The following is a 21791-nucleotide window of genomic DNA, read 5'->3' as shown; positions in this document are numbered from 1 at the left end:
CCTTCGGCCGCCCAAAGATCCCCTCGACTTCGGGGCGTAGCTGCGCGGTAGCCATGGTTTTGGCGCGCTGGATAGCCGCGTTATCTGGCTTATTCCAACTGACCGCGAACTTGCTTACGTTGAGGACGAGATGTATGCGTTCAAGGCCCGGTAGGAGAGCATACAACTCATCCACGCCATCTACCATGCGCATGCCCTCTACAGGCCCGCGCATGCGCATAACGCGACGCTCTCTGTGCGGATGTCCTGCAGTCCACCATGTCGGAAATCTCGTCTCAAGGACATCGTTCGTGATCTCGGCGCAATGACCTTCATTCATCCGGAGAGAGCGTATCGCAGATCTTGCGGGTTCCGGCAGCTGTTGTAGCCACCATACCAAAGCATCGATCGACGTGCCTCCATAGTAGTCCGCCTCGAATGTATTGAGCGCGTAGGGGAGTAACCATGTTTCTGAGTGTATCTGACGACAGACCTGGGGTAGGGCAGACCCAAAAGCCCGAACTATCGGATCACCACACATGACACATTCGCAATTGTCGTGATACCGTCCGACTTTCCGCCAAGCATAGTCTTTGTGACATGTGATGTGCCATGTGACACCGCTTTCCAGGACATATCCGTAGATCCGGTTTCTAAGCTCTCCAGGAAGTCTAAGAAGAGGAGAATTGGATTGGTTCATTGCGCCGCTGACAGTTGTTAGTCGCTAAGATTTCGAACAAGTGCGCGTAAAGTGCGGGACTTACATCGCCATTTGCTCCGGTCGAGCCTCACGCAGTATCACCATGTTACCGGTGATAATATGTATGATGATTCTGGGGGGAAAGGAGTCCCCGTTGGGAATTGTCGCATAGGAACAAAATCACAAACTACAGGCAGTTCGCGAAGTTGACACATCGGACTATGAACCCAACAATGTCGTTTTGGAGTGCGCACCACGCAACTTGCAAGTCGTTTTGGCCTTCGCGGGCCACGGTGCTTTGTTCTGGCATGTGAACATGGTTGCGCGTATGTGACATTGCCTTGTAGCGCGAGCGTTGTGAGCCCACAGCCTGGTTGTCGGATTATAGCGCTTATTTGTCCTCATGTCGGTGCTCCGCGCCCGTAGATATCGTCTCCAGTTACCCAGATAGATGCGATAGTCCACAGGAGATGCATTGGTGTCTTCGTCGTTCAGGTGTGAAGGTTCGTCAGATATCAGCCGGTCTGACAAGGCCAGGGGCTGGCGAGCCTCGGTGCTAAGCCCGATTGGGTGCAAGGGTCCAGAGTGGGTCATCGACAAAGCACCCGTATCGCCGAGGTATGCTCGCAAAATCTACTTCAGATTGTATACAACAGCTTTCGGCCTCAACATGACTACCACGCCTCTGCCCGGTCATCCCAATGGAAGCTTGGCCAACACCCGAGGAGCCATCCCTCTCAATGAAGCGTTTGAGCGTCTCCGCTGGTCGGTCTTCGAGGACATCTCCAACATCCTCGTTCTCGATGAACCAAGAACCCAAAAGCCCGACCTACTGCCCTTCGAAGGCCACCCGATTGCGTCAGAACCAGCTTCCGAAATCCCTCTCACCAAGATAGCCTTCAGCATCTACGAGCTCAATGAGTTCGCAGCTCTTGAAACAGGCTTCAACGATGACGAGTTCGACGAGCCTGGGTTTGAGGAAAACCGTCGCTATCAGCGACCAGAACCCTTAGTTGTTACCAGAGGAGATGGCGGTACTGTCACAGTTGCAGACGTCGTCCAGCAACTATCAGGGTACTTTGCAACTCACAAGGAAGACATCCTAATGGCAAAAGCCTATACGAATGGAAGCACGAGCGACCACGGAGCGGGCGACGAGAAAGCTGTCACTACTACCCTGGGCGAAGACCGGGGTACATCTCCCGTCACCAAAGTTTTCTTCGAAGGATTCTTTGGTATCATAGAGCCCACCATGGAGTCGCTTCCCGTCATACTGTGGACCGAAGGGGATGGCTCGTTTCCATTAGATTACAGACTGTGACAGTAGATACAGCATCGTTCTCGGGCGTGGTGGTGGCTCGGAGGCAATCTCTGCTGAAGGGCCAATTAGTGGTGTACTTGCCAAGTGTCGCATGCGGTGGGAATGGATCCAGGGAGAGTTCTTACTGTCGTCATCCGCAGCATGTAGCTTTTTGAACGAAGCGTCGCTAATAGGAGCGAAAAGGCAAAGATCGAAAGACGGGGTAGGCCTGACGCAGTGGTATCTCATGGGCGCGAGATTCCACGCCGTATACTGTTCATGCATTCGCTATCTCATGAAGTTTGTGTCGCTTTACCTACGATTCGTTCCAGATAAGAGTATCGGTACCGACGCGTTCGCGCCAGCCTTCCGAGGTCTCTTTCGAACGCGGCATGGGCCTCTGTCCCACGAGGATTGTCGCTGCTTATAGGCAATCTCCCCGCGCATTGGACATGCAAGGCTGACTGGAAGCGCGGCAGGCGCATGTGAGAAACGGAGCTTGGAGTGGCGTTCGCATCTTGTAGTAGCTTCGTGAGGGTGCAGCGTGCGATATTGTCCGTAACAAACCTGCGGCGGTTGCCAGATGCAGGGTGGCAGGAACGGCCCGGCTTTTGGCATCTTTCAGGTGGTCCGAGCACCGAGCCGGTGGCGACAACGTCCGGCCTTCACAACAACTTTTGCGATCGTGGCGACCACGCGGCAACCGATCAGACGAAGCTGCGCGCGTCGCTGCGAAGATAACACGGCTTACATATCTAGGTACTCTTGGAGCACAACGAGTAGAGCGCCCCTACCTAGGTACACAACGGACTTCAGTTATATCCGCGCTTGCCGATCTTCGCCCCCATATTGAGGCCAGCAAGGCGTAGTCTGACACTACTCCTATACTGTAGGTCAGATAATATATAACTAGTCTAGTGGAGTGTTGAGGCGTGACCGGTCTCCGCGCCTCAAGTACGCGTCATTCTGACCCGTCGCTGCCCACTCAGCCTTGCGGCTTCTTGCAGCACCTGAAGGTGATGTATTGCTTGGGATAAAGACACAGCTTTTGGGCTCTACGTGTCTCTCTTTCTATGATCTCTGATGTGACTCTGCGTCTAAATCCCCACCATGGCATCTATTTCTGACGAGATCAGTCTGCGAACAAGGTTGAGAGCCAACTCGAACTCTGTACACGACAACAACAGCCCCTTAAATCAGGCACCGACGCCGGTCTCTTCAGTTCAACTGTATTCCGATGTACAGGAGCAAGAATCACCTGACAATATGGGAAAGCCCGAAGACGAGAGCGAAACGCAACCTTCTCTCTCTTCAGTATCAACGTCATTAAACCCGGCCAGCTTAGGACAGAAGAGGAATTTGCACTCTGAGTTCATTCGACGCACAACGCACTGGAGAACAATAGGAACAATCATGGGCTTCAACGTCGCGGGTACGCGCTTACATGCACACGGACGAATGCAACTAAACTCGTGTAGCGTTTCTGTCCGCCTTGGGGCATTACTTCCTGTTCCGTAATTTAGATCACTAGCTCACCGAGACGAGCTATCTCACACAGCCGCAGGTCTCCGCGGTCTCAATTCTCTTAACGACCATCTTCAAGGCCGCCTTGACGGCAACTATTGGAACCTCCTTTGCGCAGCATTTATGGCTCGTTCTTCGCGGGAACCCGTTGCCAATTGACACGATTGAGAAACTGTTCATGCTTTGTACCAACATATTCGCACTTTTCGACTTGCGAAGCACCTGGAGATCACCCACGCTGATCGTGATGGCGCTTTCCGTATGGTGTCTGGGACTGGCGACAGTTTATCCTCCAGGAGCGCTGATTGTTGCAATTGACCCCTACACGTTTACTGAAGAGCTAGACATAGCTGTGATGAATCCGCCAATTCCTCGCGACCTAGACTTTGCTGGAAATGAGAGCTTCCGCTCATTGACTTCCCACGGATTTGACGATTTCTATAATTCTTACGGGAACCCCGAATTCCCCTTGAATTATACAAGGATACTCGAATACCAGTAAGTAGCTTAGCGATAGGTCTATGCATGCCATGGTAATAACCGGTATAGCGAGCCAAATTTGGCCCTGTGTACCATCGCGCAATCTATCATCATGGACAACCGTGTGTTCAGCCTTCCCGGACATCTAGGCGAAAACTCATCGTATAAACTTCAATTCCGAGGACCGCAGCTGCGATGCAATACGTCGCGGTACGGCAATTCCATCCCACTAAATTTGGAGCAAGGGTGGCTTTCCGGCGCTGTTTTTGTTTCGAAGTGGCTAACAGATCTGCTATCCCTCGTTGTCCTGCAGCACAATATCAGCAGTGCTTCGATGTCGAATAGTTATCAAAACACCACATTTTATACAGCTCACGTCGAGACAACCGAGCAGACTTGCAATGCAAAGTCTGTACTGTACGATGTTAGCGTAACTTTTCCGCGCGGAGTTCAAAAGCTGGAGGACCACTTAAGCGACGAGGAAGACATGCGGAAGAAATGGAATGATGCTAGTGAACATATTGAAGGACGGCTGGGATCCTCAAGATTAAGTCTCGCGATTCCCGCCGACCCCCAGGTAGCTCGGGATTGGAACACCAAGGTGCTTGATACGCTTCCAGCGTTTAATGAATGGGCAATATTGGATGCGCTAGGCATCTTGCTCGACGATGTAGGGTATGAGAGATCGACTTATTCTTATTGTAGTCCAATTGCCGTTCGAGACAACAAGACGACGACAAAAGAATGTGGAGCTTGGGAGAGTGATATGTATGGTACTACAGACTCCCCCTCTTCCGAGGCTCCGCTGCGGGGAACCGTCTTCCAAACCGCTCGCTTCAACCCAGCGTCGCCAAAAACCCATTACGACGCTAGAAAGGAGCTGAACATCACAGAGACGCTTCTAAACGATGTGCTCACGAAAATCACTCTTTCCGCTATATCCCTAGGACTATGGCAGGAAACAATTCCCGTAAACATCACCCGGTATCAGAGCACGTACTCTTTCGCCAACCCGCTCAACCTCATTCTTCCGTACAGCATATGCTTCCTTGCGGCCAGTATCTTCGCTGGTATAGCAATATACTCACTATCGCGGAACGGTACGCCTGCGGCAGATGGCGGCTTCTTGCAGATCATGACGTCCACGAGGGGTAACACGGAGATGGAACGGCTTGTGTTGCGACACGATTTAACGAAAATGGACAAGCTGCCGGTAGAGCTAAGAAGTCTCAAGGTACGGTATGGGGAACTGATTGGCGCAGATGTACCGGGAATTGAGGGGAGATTTGGGTTCGGAACGGCTGAGGAAACAATCAGTCTGAGGAAGCGGAAGTGAGGCTTGATATGGCGAACGCGCGACGAAGAACAAGGGTCAAGGAGACGGAGCACTATCGTAGCACACTACCTCACGCCGGCCGCAATTATTTCTGAGCCTACCATAGAGACGCTTCCGCACTATTGTAGACCGAAAAGGATTATTCGCCTCTACTAGATGACAGAGTCCGACAATAGACCCTTGGGAACTCAAACTCGGAAATTTGCCTGGAATTACAACCAACATGGTTCTCACGTCTGCTGCATCGTGTTGCGATGTCACCTGTAGCCGCCGACATCGTACACGGAGACCCTTGCGCGTAGTCTTCGCGTGAGGCTTAGAAGCATACGCGTAGTGTCAATGCGGCAGAAGTCGACTTAGGTTACACCCCGAACGCCACAGATAGAAAAATTAGGTCGGATGAGGTTGTAGACGCGTATAGTTGCGTCGGCACTAGAGCGTAAAGACAACTCACTACCTGGTCTGGAAAGATGCTTTTCTCTCGACCCCGCTATGATCTTCGGAGGTCACGCTGACCTCACTGCACACGACGATCGTATTCTTTCGATCTGCTTCAAGATCGTTGCGCTGCATGCGATGCATGGCCACATCATGTCCTTTGATCATGTCTTCTTCGCTTTCATTGTCAAGCGTAAGGCCCCCGAAAGTGTAGCGCGCCCGGTGCGGCGCCTTTCGGCTAGCCCGTTTTCCACCGGGCCCAGATCCGCCTCCGATTGTTTCGAAGTCACTGCCTGGAGGCTCTTGCCCTTTTGCGTTGCTGGATCCGATCGTACTGGGTAGGAAAGGCGTGAGCCAGTTCTTGAGCAGGGGGAAAATCATGGGGAGGTTGGTCGTAAATATGGCGATGAAGGTCTCGCGAGTACCCCAAGAGGCGGTGAGCTCAGCACTGTTCAAAGGGTCCTGAAGATTGGTCAGTCTTGAAGCCCACTTCATGGCGATTGTGCGATCGTATCTTACCGTGATAAGATAAATGCTCTTTAGTATCGCACACACAATAACGAGCATGCCAGCACCAAGTACGAGCATGGCGGCAATCTTCTTGTATATCCTCAATCTCGACTTCCATAACATGGGGATTGGTATCAGCAGCAGATACACGTCGGTGGATACGTTGAAGACGAATGTGAACCAGATGAGACGCTTCGATATCGCTGCTTGACACGCATTTCCGGGATCGGGATTGATCTGCCAGTAGCGCCAGAATGGTCGACATGAGAGGTATATGGTGAATATGATGATCACAAAACTGGTGATGATGGACACGAAAGCGATGTAAATGCGGGTCGTGTACATCCCAAGACCAGCCTGGGATTCATGTCAGTCAAAGCTTCCCGGCCTACTGCGATGAATATACACACCGTGAGACGAAGATAGAAGGCTGCTACGCATAGCTTAAGAGACCAAAGCAGGCATGCAGCGGTGGTCCAGCCAGCTACTTGAATCTTCGATCCGATGACTCTAAAGCCCCGTTAGCTAAGTGTGCGCCGGGGCTCACTATGTTGTATCTTGCGCCAGGTACTGGCTCTGTGTATACCTCAATCTAAACTCGGGGTCGTCTCGCGACAGCGCAGCACGCTCATTCGGCGTCATGCCGTCATTTGCGAGGCCATGTACGTGCACTCCCAGACTGTACCCGAGGCTGCATTGGGCGGTGTAGATGAGCTGGTAAACGGATTATTAGCAGTATGGAATCTATGAAGCATTCTTTGCTACTCACGATAGCAATCCATACTAGGTAGTCATCTACTTGTAGCTCGCGGAGGCCCACGGCGGTGATCCTTGCATATGTTCGCAGACACGTGAAGGAGACAGCGAGTGCATAGAGAGTCCACAGCTCCACGATGCCCATAGCGTCTTCTGCAACAATGGTGTTGGATGATCGATTCCAGTCTGATCCATCACTCTTGAACTCTGGGTCGGTCGGTATAATCACAAATCCAGAACAAAACAGATGGAGCTGAATCTGTATCCGAGACGTTCATGGCGTAGCCTAACTCGATAGAATGTCAGCGAAAAGATACCCCGTGTAATCACATCACATCGGCCCGAAGTCACATTGGCACCCAATCTGAGTGCGCCATCCGATACTTTGCACAGAGAGGAAGGCACAAAGCGGCGCAGTTCTTGGCTCGCCGGCTACAGCTCAGGATCACGCCCAATACGAGCAATCTTTTCGTTGCCGTCTTTTATGGCTTGCTATATCACACTTGGATGTTCGCATGGCTGAAGAGATCAGTGTGTTCGATGGTCACGTGCGTGGTGCAGCCGCAGGCAAAATGCGCGCAACGATAGCAGCATTGCGCATTCGGCATTCGACAGTGGCGGTTGCAGGATGGAGGCTGACATCCAGGTCCCTTGATGAGTCTGTGAAGTACGAGGGTGCAAGCCTTCCAGCAAGGAAGAAGCGACGAAGTAACAGCCCTGGCAAACCACAGTCATCGACTTACCAACCCACCAACGTACACACCCAAAGTTCCTCGCGAAAAGACTTCAAATTCGAGCGCGAGCCCACAAGCAAGGAAGAAGTGGGTGAAGACTTATCTCCACTAGCGTATAGGAAGCCTGGGCGGGCCAGGGCAACGGTGCGGCTCGCGGCATCTCGTCCGATCCCCGAGCCAATCGCGGTGATGCCTACGACCCACAAACCTCGAGAATGTGCAAGCGCGCAAATCGCGGCGAAGATAAGATCATCGTAGGATCAGATTCGCGCCGATTGTGTGACCGAGCTGAATCCTGCGATGCAGCCTATCCCGCCTTTGCGCCATCTAGACCCTGACGACAAGCACGCTGCAGGGCGGCCCGGAGGTCTTCCTCATGGAGCATGATGCTTTTAGCCGACAGCTCAGATGCCTTCTCGTATTTGAGATGCTTTGAAGCCACATGCCAGGATGTTGGTAACTCACGGCCGGGTCTCGCATCCTGCTTGACATCTCCCCACCGGCATCATGTTTGCAAGAGTTCTGGCACCGTTGGCTGTCGCAAGCTCTTTCTTTACCTGTGTCGTTCCGACTGTCTCGGCAACCCCTACTTCGCCATTTGACCTCTTCTCTAGGACCCCCGCAGCAGGTATCGACGTGAAGTCATTAGCACCGTATCTCTCTGCCACCGCGAAGATTTACCTCCCCGATACGAAGGAGTTTGCTACTTACACCACCCGATGGTCCAATCTACAGGCTCCTACGCCGAGCATTGTGATCGCACCGGGTACGGAGAAGGACGTCCAGAAGATTGTGAGTTCATATGAGGGCGGTAGGGCGTTCTGGGTCTTAGCATGAGAGATAAGCAACAGCAGCTGATACTTTCACGGCAGGTCAAGTTTGCGAATGATCGCAACATTCCGTTCCTCACCTACAATGGCCATCATGGGACGCTTACGACCTTGGGCAAGATGGACTATGGTATCGAGATCTATCTGCCGCAGTTGAACTCAATTTCGATCGCCAAAGACGGAAAGTCAGCGACTATCGGTGGTGGAGCCAACGTGAAGAACCTGACAGACACTCCGTGGGACGCTGGAAAGCAGACTGGTAAGCTTTCCAATTTCACGATAGACTTGGCCTGCTTTAACACCACTTAGTCACTGGCTGCTGCGAATGCGTCAGCTACTTGGGACCGGCCCTCGGTGGCGGTCATGGATGGTTCCAGGGCCATTATGGTCTGATCACCGATCAGTTCCTTTCCATGAATATCGTGCTCGCAAACGGAGACTTTAGGACGATCGACAGCAAGTCAGACCTATGGTGGGGTATGCAAGGGGCTGGCCACAACTTCGGCGTCGTCACATCCGTTACCACAAAGGTCTACGACATCGAGCACTACGACTGGGCGATTGAGACGATTGTCTTCAGTGGTGACAAGATCGAGCAGGTCTATGAAGCGGCCAACAAGTATATTCTTCAAGGCGGGAAGCAGTCCGCGGATATTCATGACTGGACGTACTGGCAAAACGATGCAAGATACGATACCGAGGGGGTAAGATATGCGACGGTTCTCAAATGAACTACATTCGCTAACATATATTCAGCCGGTCATCATCATTTACATCGTGCAAGAGGGGGTAACTACTGTCGATGCCAAGTACACCGCGCCCTTCCACGACATCGGCCCTCTCGCCGCCACACCCCAGTCCGGCACCTACAAAGATCTCGCAAAATGGACGGGTATCGCGCTCGAATCGCCTCCATGCCAGGACTTCGGCTTCAACAACCCTCGCTTCCCGATCTACATCAAGTCCTACAATGTCACCGCGCAGCGCAAAGCCTGGGACCTCTACTCCTCCGCCGTCGCCGAGGCGGACAACCCATACTACAACTCCATCTTCATGTTCGAAGACTACGCCAGTGGCGCTGTACGCGACCGTAGCAGCGATGCTAGCGCATTCGGTTTCCGTGACGCCCATACCCTAGCTGCACCTCTGATTATATACAATTCGACTGGACAGGCGCAAGACGAAGCCGTCAAGGAGCTCGGCACACAGCTTCGTGAGATCATTCGCGAGGGCACAGGGTCTAGTGAGCTACACACCTATGTAAACTATGCGTATGGTGATGAGGGGCCGGGGGCGTGGTATGGGCATGAGGACTGGAGGCAGAAGAAGCTGAAAGCGCTCAAGAGGAAGTATGATCCCAAGGGGAAGTTTAGTTTCTATGCCCCTATTGCGTAGGCGTTCAAAGCCTGGACGTTGAGATTACAAACAGGATATATCACGGACCATATGCATGTCTTGATTTCGACGTGATTCTGAGGTGTGCCTGGGGTGTACATGAACTTGTGGGTTTGGGGAAAAGGGTATGATACAATACCCTGGATACCAGAAGCTATTCTACAGCTATGTAAAGGCCGTGAACGAAAAAGCTTGCCGCTGACGTTCTTCTTCTGGTGTATACGGCTGAGCGATTACCACTCGCACCTTCTCCTCGGTAGATTGGGTTTGGATCCCATCGCCTAGCTGCGTATAACAACGGTAGTCTCTTTCTGGACAGATTCCGAAATGTCTATCGAGTTTCCTAAGACCAGGAAAGTCTTGGAAGCCGATCATCCCTCTTGGTAAAAGCAGTGACATCGTTGGGCGTGGGTGCGAAGGATTTGGACGATCGGCACAAGAGGCAAACAGGGTGATAGTCGTGATGGCCCAGCGACATTCCCTCGGGAAGTTGGTGAGCCAATTGCGAAGATCATCTTTTGTCTCACATCGGAAGTCACTGAGTGACCATGGTAAGAGACGGGCTTCGTTGTATATTTTTCGACAGACACGAAGCAGAGCTCGGTGATCGTTGCGCTCAGCTTTCGGAGTTTTGCAGGTCAATCTACGACGCGTATCGACATGCCATGTATTGCCACCCAGAGTGAAGTCGTAGATCCTGTTACGAATCTCTCCAGGGAGCCTAAGCAAGGGTGACATGGTGCGGTTGCGTTCGGTACTGCATACTCGTTAGCTAATTAGAATCGTTTGTGAGGGTGGGAAAACGCACATTGCTTGTAGTTGTGCCATGCCGCAGTGATGGGATCTTAGTTGAAGTTGTTGTCTGTGGTGTGTAAAGAAGGGGTTGCGTTCTCTCAGGTCCAAATCGGAATATTGATATACTGCTGTAGCAGTAGGACCGACCTCTATCCATCGCTGGTGAAAAGCCTCGGTGATCCCGCATTGTGTGCTATATTCTTTCGTTCACTTTGCATAGTCAGGCTTTCACCACCGGACTCCCTTGTCGGAAGCAATCGAATACATAAAGGTCAGTCGCCTTCATCCTGTTTCTACAGAAAAGGTATCGGGCGCGTCTTAAATCAAGGCTACACCGATGTATGCAGGTATTCGTATCGTTGTGACGAGCGTGGGTTTCATGGGGCGTATATACTGTCTACATGAGTATAGGAACAATGTATGGTAAAGAAAGTACCCTCAAATTCTATACTCCCGGGAGTTTAAACACGGTAGCAGATTCGCGGAGTTCCAGGGCCTCTTGTGTCGGCTCTTGATATCGCAATCATGCGACAAACCCTGGAACCTACCAGCACGTCAAACCATCGACGTACGTGAGTGTGATGCGAAATGAGTACTGCAGGTTACTGCTGCTACAATCGTTTGCGCAAGCAAGCGAGCTTAGCAGACTGCATCAATCGTTGGGAATGCTGATGGCGAGCAAAATGCGCTGATGAGAGCATACAATGATGGTGCAGTACGGTGCGACGTTGTTGCAGTTGCGGAGAAGTGCGGCGATCGGCCGGATTTCGGGCCGGGCAACAAGTGGCGCCAATGCCGCGCGCCAGTCACTGGTTCTCCCTACACGCGCATCACGACTGTCCATCCCTCAACACGATGATCTCCCGTCGCGACACTTCATGTGCACTCGCAAGCTGACAGTGAATGACTTACGTGCTTTCACTGCTGCAACAACAAGACGCCAATGAATGCGATTGCCTCGTGGACCTCGCGAGCGCCAAAGCCTAAGCTCGAGCTAACAGTCGGGATCGCTGGCCATGGCCATCGCACTCTTGTTGGCTGATGGCATGCGAAGGTGATAAGGTAAAGGCCTGCGGTATTTGGACAGGATGACAGCATTCAGCCTTAGGAGAATACATCCGCCTCTACAGCACCGGAATGTCAGGTCTTGAGTCACATTACTTCACACCCATGAGCACATCCAGTAACATATGGATAAGGTCATGTATATTGCTACCCACATTGCGCAACTTGGCTCTACGACGCAGCTTCGTTGTGAGCGTCTTACGACCCCGTATCTCAATCTCTGGTCGCAGCGCACAGCGTCATGACGACATCATAAACATCCCAACTTACCACACGCACGTCACCTCTAGATGACATCCTTGAATACCTAATCTACAACCCTTGATATCGCCGACATCTCATCGATACAAGGCTCAGATAGCTTCAAACCGAACCCACCTCGACGCGGGTATGCCTACCGCCGGGCTCACCATTCGCGACGTCACGCCCACCATCACCACCTTCTCCGCGCCGTTCAACCGCTTCGCGCCATTCGGCTGTCGCAAGTTTGTCGCAGTGGGCAATCGAGCCACGGCCATCCGATTACACGACAAACGAATCCTTCTCCTCAACCCGATCCAGCTCGAACAAGCGGTGCGCGACAAGCTGAATGAACTTGGGGGCGTTGATCTTGTGGCGTGTGATCTTGGGCATCACATGTATGTGAAGGAATACATCGATGCGTGGCCAGAAGCAAAGACAATCGGCGTTCCAGGTCTGGACGGCAAGAGGAAAGACGTGGAGTGGGACTACATATACGAAGACTGGCGGACAAGTCCGGAAGACCAGTTCGACTTTGCGCAAGACTTCGAGACTGTGCTATTCGAGGGGTTCATCACCTACTGTGTCGCTTGGTATCACAAGCCCACGAAGACGCTGATACAGTCGGACCTGATGATGAACTTGCCATGCACCGAGGTATGTTTCACGATTACTCTGCGCATACGCAACATCAGACGCTAATCTTCTGTCAGCAATACTATCCTAGCTCGTCGGACCAAGGCCCTTTGTCGCGCGAATTTGCAAAGCGTGCACATCCTCGATCGATATGGGCGAAGCGCCTCGTCTACCACATTGCGACCGTTGACTACACCTTGATGCGACGCGACGCGAAGAAGGTAGCGGAATGGCAGATCGAGCGGATCATACCCTGTCATGGAGACGTCCTCGATACTGGCGGAAATGAAGCCTGGGCAACGGTGTATGACTGGTTCTTGACCGGTAAGGCCACGCCAAGCCTGTTGAAAAGACTGATGAGCCCCATTATGAAGGTCGCCAGGAGAGTCTTCTTGATGTAGATTCCAGACGTGTGCACTTAGTTTTTTTTCTTGGTCTGTGACACGGGTTTCACAAATGTCCAAGCCGTGGCAATGAAGTGGTCATCATCTGCGGCCTACATTTGTGCCGACCCAACGTCACCCTCCAACGACTACACATCGTCGATTGCGACGTTCCCATACGGCTGTGACGCCTCGAATACGGCAAATCCATGTACTGGAAGTCATCCTCTCCATAGCAAAGCACATGTCGCGACCTAGAGCCGTTAACTCAACTTCGTTCATCGACTCATGGTGCGATTCCATGGTCTTGTGCTGCCTTTCCAACGGATTGACCGCTGTCTTCTGCTGGTGCCCCAAGCCTCAACATGGCTCCTTGAGCACCAGCCTAAACAGCGATAACGAGACGAATCTGTCCGGATGGAATACTCTCACCAGGATTTCGAGTGACATGACAACCACTCGGCTACGCCATAGGGCCCACGGCGGGATGGCATGCCTCGATGGTTCGGAGTTGGTTTTACATGGGGAAATCTCAGCACGCATCGAAATGAAATCACTATCATGCAAATAGCATGCATGCTCTGTAGTAATGGCACGGCCTAGCATACGGCTGTTGATGGTCGATATTCATCAACGAGATAATTGCATATTGACATACAGGGCGTACGTGCAGCCATTCAACATATACAGAATCACGACCACTGCGTAGAAAATCGACATGCGCATTGTCACGTACGACCTCCTGATGTCAATTGGCCTCTGGTGCTTTGACTCCCACCTTGCAACCGCCGCCTCGAAGTCTAGTGGACCGAAACTTGTATCGTCATCATACACCTGTTCTCCACGAGCTTTGTCGAGGAAGCACTTCCTGCAACGTCGGTCACATGGTTCAGACTGCCACCAAATGGCTTCAGGACAGGGTGGTTGGATTTCGTTCGCGTTCCATCGCCTTTTTAGCGTGTCGTAAGCCTCCTCAACTCTTGCCTCCCGGTTTCTGTCCCGCATACTGGTAATCGCATTTGAGCACTTTATCTGATCCAGCAGGATTCTCGCCGCTACGAAGACGTAAGCATAATAGCAAGGTACCATGATGAGTACGATCCCAACTGTCCAAACACCATATGATGAGAACAGGCGTGGTGCTCCGTATGATAGTGGTGAAGCCATGCATAACGACAGCATGGCCAGGACTTTGTCGTTAGACATGGCAGTCATCTTACCAACCTATTTTTGCCGATGCGTATGAGTTCGATGAAGGAATCGCCTTTCGTTGTACTCCAGTTCGACCCGTAGCTTGCGCATGGTGTAATCCTGGGTCATGACCAAAGAGAAACAGAGATGATGCATGTATACAACAGTACATGTCATCGGCTCTAGTGGCCAGTAAACAAATACGCTGTTAACAAGGACGCCTAACACCGAAAGTAAAATGCGACACCAGGTTCGAGGAAATCGAGAGGCCTTTTCCAATTTCTCGTGAACATCGCCTTCATCAAAAACGCCGATGCGACGGATCAACTCTAGGATGAAGTGTTGGCAGTTCGCCTGCAATAGAGAGTATTCCCGTGGTACGTCGAGAAGAGAGTTCGATGCATTGACGCGCTCATGATGCATCGCAGTCATGTTTAATTATGCTACGGTCTTCTTACATTGATCTCCGAGCATACCCTGGCGCTACACGCTGCGCTCAGATTCCGTTCCTGTGGTAGTCCTTAACGTCGGCAACTAACTTGTCTAGAGCATCGCTCTTTGAGAAGCGATCATAGCCCCGGAGGTAGTCCTTGAACGCCTTCACACTGCAAGCATTCTTGACTTTATTCCACTCCCCTTCACTCCATACCTCCCTTTCATTGCCCTTGACGTCCATCAATGGAAAAAACCGAACATTGGATACATCGATATCCGCCAACTCTCTACTGCCCCTCCACATCTTCGCTACCGAAGAAAACCTTGCCTTATCGCCGCCGTTTCCTCTGATCGCATGGCGAAGATCGCAACCAAACTGGATGAAGTCGCGAATATCGTTTGGCTGCATGCTTCTGAGCCTCCAACCCCACACCGGAAGATTGATCGTGATGTTGGGATTCTCTTTCCCGTACACAAGAAGGTCATCCAGGAGATTTGGCGGTGCCACGTACATGCGCCAGTTTGTCATGTACGTAACTTGGCGCTTGGTTTCCTTGAGTACCGATTTGCTGGCGCGTAGTACGTTCATCAGGACCTTGCTTCCGGTGTAATCGACGTACAGATGGTTGTAGAACAGCTCCATATACAGATGTTCGATCTTGAAAGCTTTGCATACCTCGAAGATGCGATTGACGGGTGTCTCCATGTCATAACTGCGTCCTCCGCAAATGACTACATTCCCATTCTCTTGCTTGAACGTGCCAATGGTGCCGTGGTCTGTAGTCAAGGCGTACTTCCAGATCATCTGGCGAATCTCCACCGGCAGTTCTGAAAACCGGTTTTCACCAGCTTCGATGCGCTTGTACTTGAGATCACTTGTATCGAAGCCGTGAACTTGGCCTTCACCGATGTCGAAAGACACCTTCTGGTGTGGCTTCATACGCCATGTAGCATGGAGGGTCGCACCGCCGGTCGCGTTCTTCGTAGCCCGGAGTGTGGCAGCATCCGGTGAGAGAGTCGAGGTGCTCGCTATAGCGCCGGTGAGAGCATCGAGGTAGCAGAGTTTGAGACTGCTCTTATCCAGAACGATGACAACGCGTTCCGAACGGTCCTCGCGAATGTACCACCCGGTGTATTGACGAAGTGTTATAGTAGTATGCGACATGGCGAAGGGGGTGAGGATAGCGAGCGTGGTGAAGGTCAATTAATGAGAGTGTAGTAAAGTTCGGTAGTACCAACAGAGATCCAAGAAAGGTTGTCGGTCGATGTTATAGTAAAGTCGCAAGGCGGGGTAATGATCTGATACAAACGGTCGTCTGCTTTCTCTCACTGCGAAGCGCGACCAAGTCTGGATCAACCCTACCAGCTGACTGAAATAATGTCATAGCGCACGTCTTATAGCTCCTCATTGGCCTGTTGCTTTGTTTGTTTGATGTTTTAGGATTCTCTGAGCTTCTTCCGCACCTGCACCGCAACGAATATTGGGTGTTGTGACTTGTTAACCTGTAGACTCGCCTAGATAGAGAAGTACCGAGCAACACTTGATCTCAGCCAGCACGTTGCAAGATACGAGATCTCCCGTGACTATAACAACCTGGGTGTTGATCGGTTCAACCTTTGGATTACACGAGTGTCTACACATGTTCTAGTCTGTTCCCACAACGTAGACAATCGCTATCACGTACCTAGGTTACTCCTGTTCCATGGATCCTGATACTCGTCGAGACCTCGAAAGTGCTCATTGGCCGTTAGCGAAATCCTAACGCGTTGACGGCTCATGACATCATTATCACGCTCACCGTCACCTTCACTTCTGGGAGCTACTGCTGGAGCCTGGGGCGCCGCTAGCGGCTGGCCCGTGCTCCCTCAGCCCGTTTACTAGGTCTTCTTGCTTCCTTCGACTCCTCACCTTTTCCTAACACCCACTCCGACGCTGGAACAACACGACTACGCTTTGGAAATGTATCTACGCATGGAGCCTCACACTTCTCGCTATCACAGTACGTCATACCCCTCCTTATTGTAATGTTAACACATCAAGCACTGTTGCGACACTCCCGATCGCTGCTCCGTCTTTTCAGACAACATCCACATCAAGGGCTGAGTTCACTCGGCTGATCCCCAGCTTCACGGCTCGCCCTTGGTGGCAACTCGTCGCGTCCAACGTGCGAGGTTGCAGTGTGCGGGAAAGGCAAGGCGGCCCGGGTCCACCTTGCTTACACTTGTGATGAGCGGGGACTGCACGAGTATTCTGCAGACCCTGTCGGCGACATTACCAGGGCGATCAGCCCGACGACAATGCACCGCCGGTGAGACTGGGCACCTTGATTCGGTGTAGACTGCGGATTGCCTTCACGGGTTCATTCGGGATGCATGGAAAACTCGACAAGTTGGACTTGTCTTGTGGATGGCAGTTTGACAACATGCGCCGGCGCATCACGTCTTACCCGTCGGTCAGGAAGGCAGGTTAGCCACCGTTGTGCTCTGTCCTGCTGGGTGTCATACCTTGAGGGTACGCGTTCGCCCAAGGTCACTCCCCCGCCCAGACACTCAGTAATGTGTCAATCGAAAAGAAACTTTTTTCATTGAGTCTTCACCAGGTCCTGGTGTTGCTTGAGGAAGAAAGCGACAACTTTGCCCATCTGATTACTCCGTCGTTATGGTGATCTAGTGCAGTCCTGGTGTAGCGTAATATTGCAGGTCATTGCTGTGTGGAACTGAGCTACGCTTGCATGTATTCGCATGTATTGTCGACGCGCACGCAATGAGAGGATGGCTTACGCGATGTCTGCGCTCACCTCATTACTTCTACCTAAGCCGTCAGTGTCAGTATATCTAGCTGGGGTTTGGGGGGGTCCAGCGCATGGCCCAAGCTTCCCCAACTTATCCACTTGGCCGCCCTTCTCTCTCTTTCTTCCTCCGACACCCAACCGCGACACTCGACGCCAGCTCAACTTTAGAGCGCGTGCCTGCCCATTGAGCCTCCCATCTTCTTTAGGTGGGATGGCGCGAGATCACTGTCAGTCACTCTCCCGCCCTCCTGTCAATTTAACACATCAAGCACCGACGCTGCGACGTTTCCATCGCCCTTCCGTCGTCCCAGACAACGTTCACATTAGGAATGAGTCCGGTTGCCCGAACCCCAGCCTCCGGCTCGCCGAAGTGGCATCCAGTCACATCCAGCGTGCGAGCGATGCAGTGTGCGGGAAAGGCAAGTGGCTGGTCCACTTTGCCCACACTTGGACGACCAGGACGCGTACGCATATCGAGTGTACGCTTACTGGCGACGACATTGTCGGTACGGCTGGCCCGTCTTCGATGCACCGTCGGTGAGACTACGGCAACTCTTCGCGGGGCAGAAATCCCGGTAAATCAGATGAGCTGGATCTCATTTGTGGTCTGCAAGATGGTGAAGCGCCCCGGAGCGTGGACCCTGATTAGCACTTAGAGAAGGTGGAATCACAGGGGGGGTCTCTCTGTCCACTGGGTGTCATACTGCGAATGAGGCTGGTTCCTCTTCTCGGTCACTCCCCAGCCATGATCCTCATGATTGTGTCCTTTGGGATGCGTTTTGTTACGGTGTTAATGTCATCATCGAATGGCAAGTCCGCTCACGATGCATCGCCGTGCGAAACTACTTTTTTTTCATTGAGTCTTCACCATATACTGGCGTTGCTTGAGGAAGAAAGTGACTTGTCACGGCAGACACCCAAGGCAGATGTTAAGGACTGATGCATATAAGTCCCTGTCGGCCTCGCGCAGGGTCAGAACACCACCTCGGAGTCCTCAAGCTGATGTCTCTCCTCGGCAAGATCGAGCAACAGCATGTATACATAGTTGTTGGGCACTTACTTGCCGCCGCGTGCGTGGGCATCTAATGTCACCAGTTCACAGTTCAAGGGACTATATTCGCAAGACCGTAGGCCTTTATGTTATCGTATATACGTACCTCCAATATGTCCCTTGATGATTAGGCGTCGTACGCACAACCTCACTGCCATCACACATCGTCCACTATCCGCCACCGTCCGCTCATCAACGCATTACTCTCCTTACAACTCTCATCCACCAACTTCCTACTCCCCTCCATGTCCACGACTGGCAGTTTGACTTCGAATCTCTTCCCTTCCGGCGGCGCTGCGCCCTCGATCTTGTACGGAAAAGGCACGTACTCCGGAAGCAAACCCAATTGTTTCAGCGCCGTCGCATGGTCCCAGCTGATGTGTTCATGACACAGTCGATCACCGCGCATGGCGACGACGCTGGTGAACGGTATGGCGAGTGGCTTTCCGGTGGGAGGGATACCAGGGAGTAGCCAGGGAACTTCTTTGGTGTGGGTCAAGGTGAAGATGAACTCGTCGATTACGCGATCGATGCCTACGGTTCGTGAGACGAGGGAGAGAGCGGTGTCGGGCGGATTACTGAAAACGAAGTGGTGCGTGTAGAACGCTGTCAGTCGCTCTTGGCCTACGCCTCCGCTGGTGGGTGGTCAGTATCCACCTGCAATGCGGATATTGGAGGATGGTGGTTAAGAGATACGCACGTCATAGTCGGGATGTGGTTGACATACGGCTGATCCACCATCGTAGCCATCGTTTTCTCTACATCCCTCTCGCCGAACTCGAACTTGGTGTGCTCTTCCCACACAGCCTCCAGATCGAAGAAGGGGCCGCCGAGCAGCGGCTTCAAGAAAGTCAGGCTCCTTGTATGCGCAATGCCCGCGCTGCGCTTGTGGTAGTGCTCGTCGCTTGGAAGTACCCATTCAGAATCTTTTGTCGCGTCTTCGTACCGGTAGGTTTTAATGATGTTCTCCGGGGATGGCACTGTTTTCTCCGAGGATGATTCTGGGACTAATGAACATGACTCGCGGCGATGAGGGTCTGGCAGCCCCGCGACGTGTATTAGTTGAGGTGGCAGTGCTGTCGAGCTTAGTGTGGAAAGGCTTTTGCCGCCGTAAGAGATGAGAGCCTTGATCGCAGGGTTCTGACAGGCAGCTTCTTCGAGATAGTAGGGAATCCTGGATAAGTATGCTGGAAATGATCGTCAGTATACTACTAAAATGACCGTACGCCATCCGAGCGGGAGGCGACGCACATATCAGTCCAACACCGTTGCCGAACTCGCATTGCTCACAATCCCTCAATACATCCAAGGCCTTCTGGAGAGGAAATTCGCCATCGACTTTGCCCGGTACCAGCAGCTGCGAGACAGTCAGTATTTCGACCAAGCCATCACATTTCCTGTCATTCATCACGCGACATGTTCCATACGTCCATCCTCATGCCCACTTCACCAAGACATAACAACATACCTGCACAACCGCGAACCCCTCCTCCGCCCACTTCTTCAGCGGCGGCGGATCCAAACACCCCTCCTTCGCTTCCCTCGCCGCATAATGGTTCAACACCAGAACCAAACCCGGCCCTTTCCCTCGCCTCGAAAGCGGCGCCTGAAGTGTGATATCCGATGTTATGATTTGAGGCTGCGGTGGCGGGGCCTGCGCCGGCGATGACGATGGTGGGGTAACTGGCGCGTCACCCATGATTGTCGCGATTACGATATTTACTTTTTTTGTGGTGAAGGAAAAGGGTGAATCGGTGGAGGTGTGAGTATATGGGTAAGGTCGAATACAATGCGATTGTTGCGAACAAAGGAAATAACGTTCCTGACACCTTCCTAACGCGTGCAGACGGGTAAGTGTGGGGTAAAAAGGGCGAACCGCTGCTCCCGCAGTCACTACATCCCATCGACCACCAGACATCCTGCGCTCATCAGCTATTTGAGCCCCTCGCATACTAGCTTGCATCTGCGCGTGTCTTGATCCTGCACGACCACGTCCTCCTACATCTTCTCATGTAACACCCACTCGATATCAAGTCGATCACTCCCGCAAGTAGAGTGCTCGTGTCGCACCAACCCCTCTGTAAGAGCTCGATTGAGCGATTCCGCGCATATCGCACGGCGTCACGAGATGGTGCTGTTACACCTTATAGCGTTGTTGACGCGTGTAGGCCGGCCTTTTCTGGGTCATGTGCGAGATGCTTCATAACCGAAATGATGCGATTGGGTTGATTGCAGCTGGAGTAGCGTGGTCCATGGCATGTTCGTGGGTATCAAGGGGATTCGAGTGCGAAAGAGGGTTAGATTTGGGGATCTGCCAGAACCTTGTAAGCGCGTTGAAGCTGTCACATCTGTTTCCAGAGAGACGCAGGCAGGGCATACATGTCTGCGCAGGACCAGGTAGACCTGTGTCGTCCCGTTGCTGTACCAGGCACGCATTGGCCAGGCTACCTAGGTATGTATCGCATCCAATCGACCTCCTCTACAGTATGTGTGTCGCCAAACCCACGCGGAGACAGCGCCAAGCGGGATATGTTGATGTCGCGTGGACTCTCCGTGCATAGTGCCAACGGAGAAGCCGGTGTGCAAGAGGAAATGAGCGCAAAATGTGAAAGTGAGCGCGGAATCTGTTTCGTCCACAGGACATTAACGCGTTCATATCCAACGCGTCTGTCGCTCTTCTTCCTCGACGTCGCCATCTCCTTCTCACGACGAGCATACCCAACATCACGATGCACATCTACCCTACTCCGATCCTTTCGCGCACGACTCTAAAGAAGTACACTGGCAGGTACCGCACCAAGAACGGCTACCGCGCTATCGTTACATCCGACGGCGTTTCCCTATATCTGGGCAGCATCAGCCATGTCTGCGACAACATCCTCGAAGCCTGGGACCTAAAATGGCCCAACATACCCACGTTCAGAATTGGCGGTGATTCTGCAGAGGAACGGGCCCTCGACGCTGAATTCTAGGCCTCCAAGCCTTGCGTCATCAATACAAGCGAGGTGTCACGAATCCGTGACAGACAAGACGGTTTAGACCCCATCCAGGTCTGCATGCGCGTAGTAACACCAAATCGATAGTTGTCTTGCCGGGTATTGCTATTCCTGTCGATGATGTGAGACTACAAGACAAGGAGTGTTAACGGTTATGATTGGTATCATGCAATGTGAGCTCCCGAGCCCCCAGTCATGTTTTATCTTTCTACATCTTGAGCTAAT

The 21791-nt window shown here is 52.3% G+C and overlaps 6 protein-coding genes across 6 annotated transcripts; 3 read left to right on the top strand and 3 right to left on the bottom strand.

The window, feature by feature from the left end:
* Positions 1-1349: 1349 nt before the first annotated feature.
* J4E88_008998 (uncharacterized protein) lies at positions 1350-2000 on the top strand (the record flags this gene model as incomplete). The annotated part of the gene is made up of 1 exon (XM_049402605.1): positions 1350-2000. One exon carries the CDS (start codon positions 1350-1352, stop codon positions 1998-2000), a length of 651 nt encoding a protein of 216 aa, XP_049251842.1.
* A 3772-nt stretch (positions 2001-5772) lies between these two features.
* On the bottom strand, positions 5773-7168 carry J4E88_008997 (uncharacterized protein; the record flags this gene model as incomplete). Its single annotated transcript, XM_049402604.1, has 3 exons — positions 5773-6219; positions 6313-6624; positions 7037-7168. The coding sequence occupies 3 exons, from the start codon at positions 7166-7168 to the stop codon at positions 5773-5775; spliced, it is 891 nt and encodes a 296-aa protein (XP_049251841.1).
* A 1096-nt stretch (positions 7169-8264) lies between these two features.
* On the top strand, positions 8265-9982 carry J4E88_008996 (uncharacterized protein; the record flags this gene model as incomplete). The annotated part of the gene is made up of 4 exons (XM_049402603.1): positions 8265-8549; positions 8630-8846; positions 8897-9291; positions 9344-9982. 4 exons carry the CDS (start codon positions 8265-8267, stop codon positions 9980-9982), a joined length of 1536 nt encoding a protein of 511 aa, XP_049251840.1.
* Positions 9983-12232: 2250 nt separating this feature from the next.
* Positions 12233-13119, top strand: J4E88_008995 (uncharacterized protein; the record flags this gene model as incomplete). The annotated part of the gene is made up of 2 exons (XM_049402602.1): positions 12233-12739; positions 12796-13119. The coding sequence occupies 2 exons, from the start codon at positions 12233-12235 to the stop codon at positions 13117-13119; spliced, it is 831 nt and encodes a 276-aa protein (XP_049251839.1).
* A 1669-nt stretch (positions 13120-14788) lies between these two features.
* On the bottom strand, positions 14789-15674 carry J4E88_008994 (uncharacterized protein; the record flags this gene model as incomplete). Its single annotated transcript, XM_049402601.1, has 2 exons — positions 14789-15602; positions 15670-15674. 2 exons carry the CDS (start codon positions 15672-15674, stop codon positions 14789-14791), a joined length of 819 nt encoding a protein of 272 aa, XP_049251838.1.
* A 3053-nt stretch (positions 15675-18727) lies between these two features.
* J4E88_008993 (uncharacterized protein) lies at positions 18728-19801 on the bottom strand (the record flags this gene model as incomplete). The annotated part of the gene is made up of 3 exons (XM_049402600.1): positions 18728-19205; positions 19271-19744; positions 19797-19801. 3 exons carry the CDS (start codon positions 19799-19801, stop codon positions 18728-18730), a joined length of 957 nt encoding a protein of 318 aa, XP_049251837.1.
* Between the last annotated feature and the right edge of the window lie 1990 nt (positions 19802-21791).

Source organism: Alternaria novae-zelandiae, assembly GCF_023758075.1.
Source record: "Alternaria novae-zelandiae strain BMP 2774 chromosome Unknown scaffold_21, whole genome shotgun sequence".
Taxonomy (NCBI): domain Eukaryota; kingdom Fungi; phylum Ascomycota; class Dothideomycetes; order Pleosporales; family Pleosporaceae; genus Alternaria; species Alternaria novae-zelandiae.
This window is presented reverse-complemented; position numbering and strand designations above follow the sequence as displayed.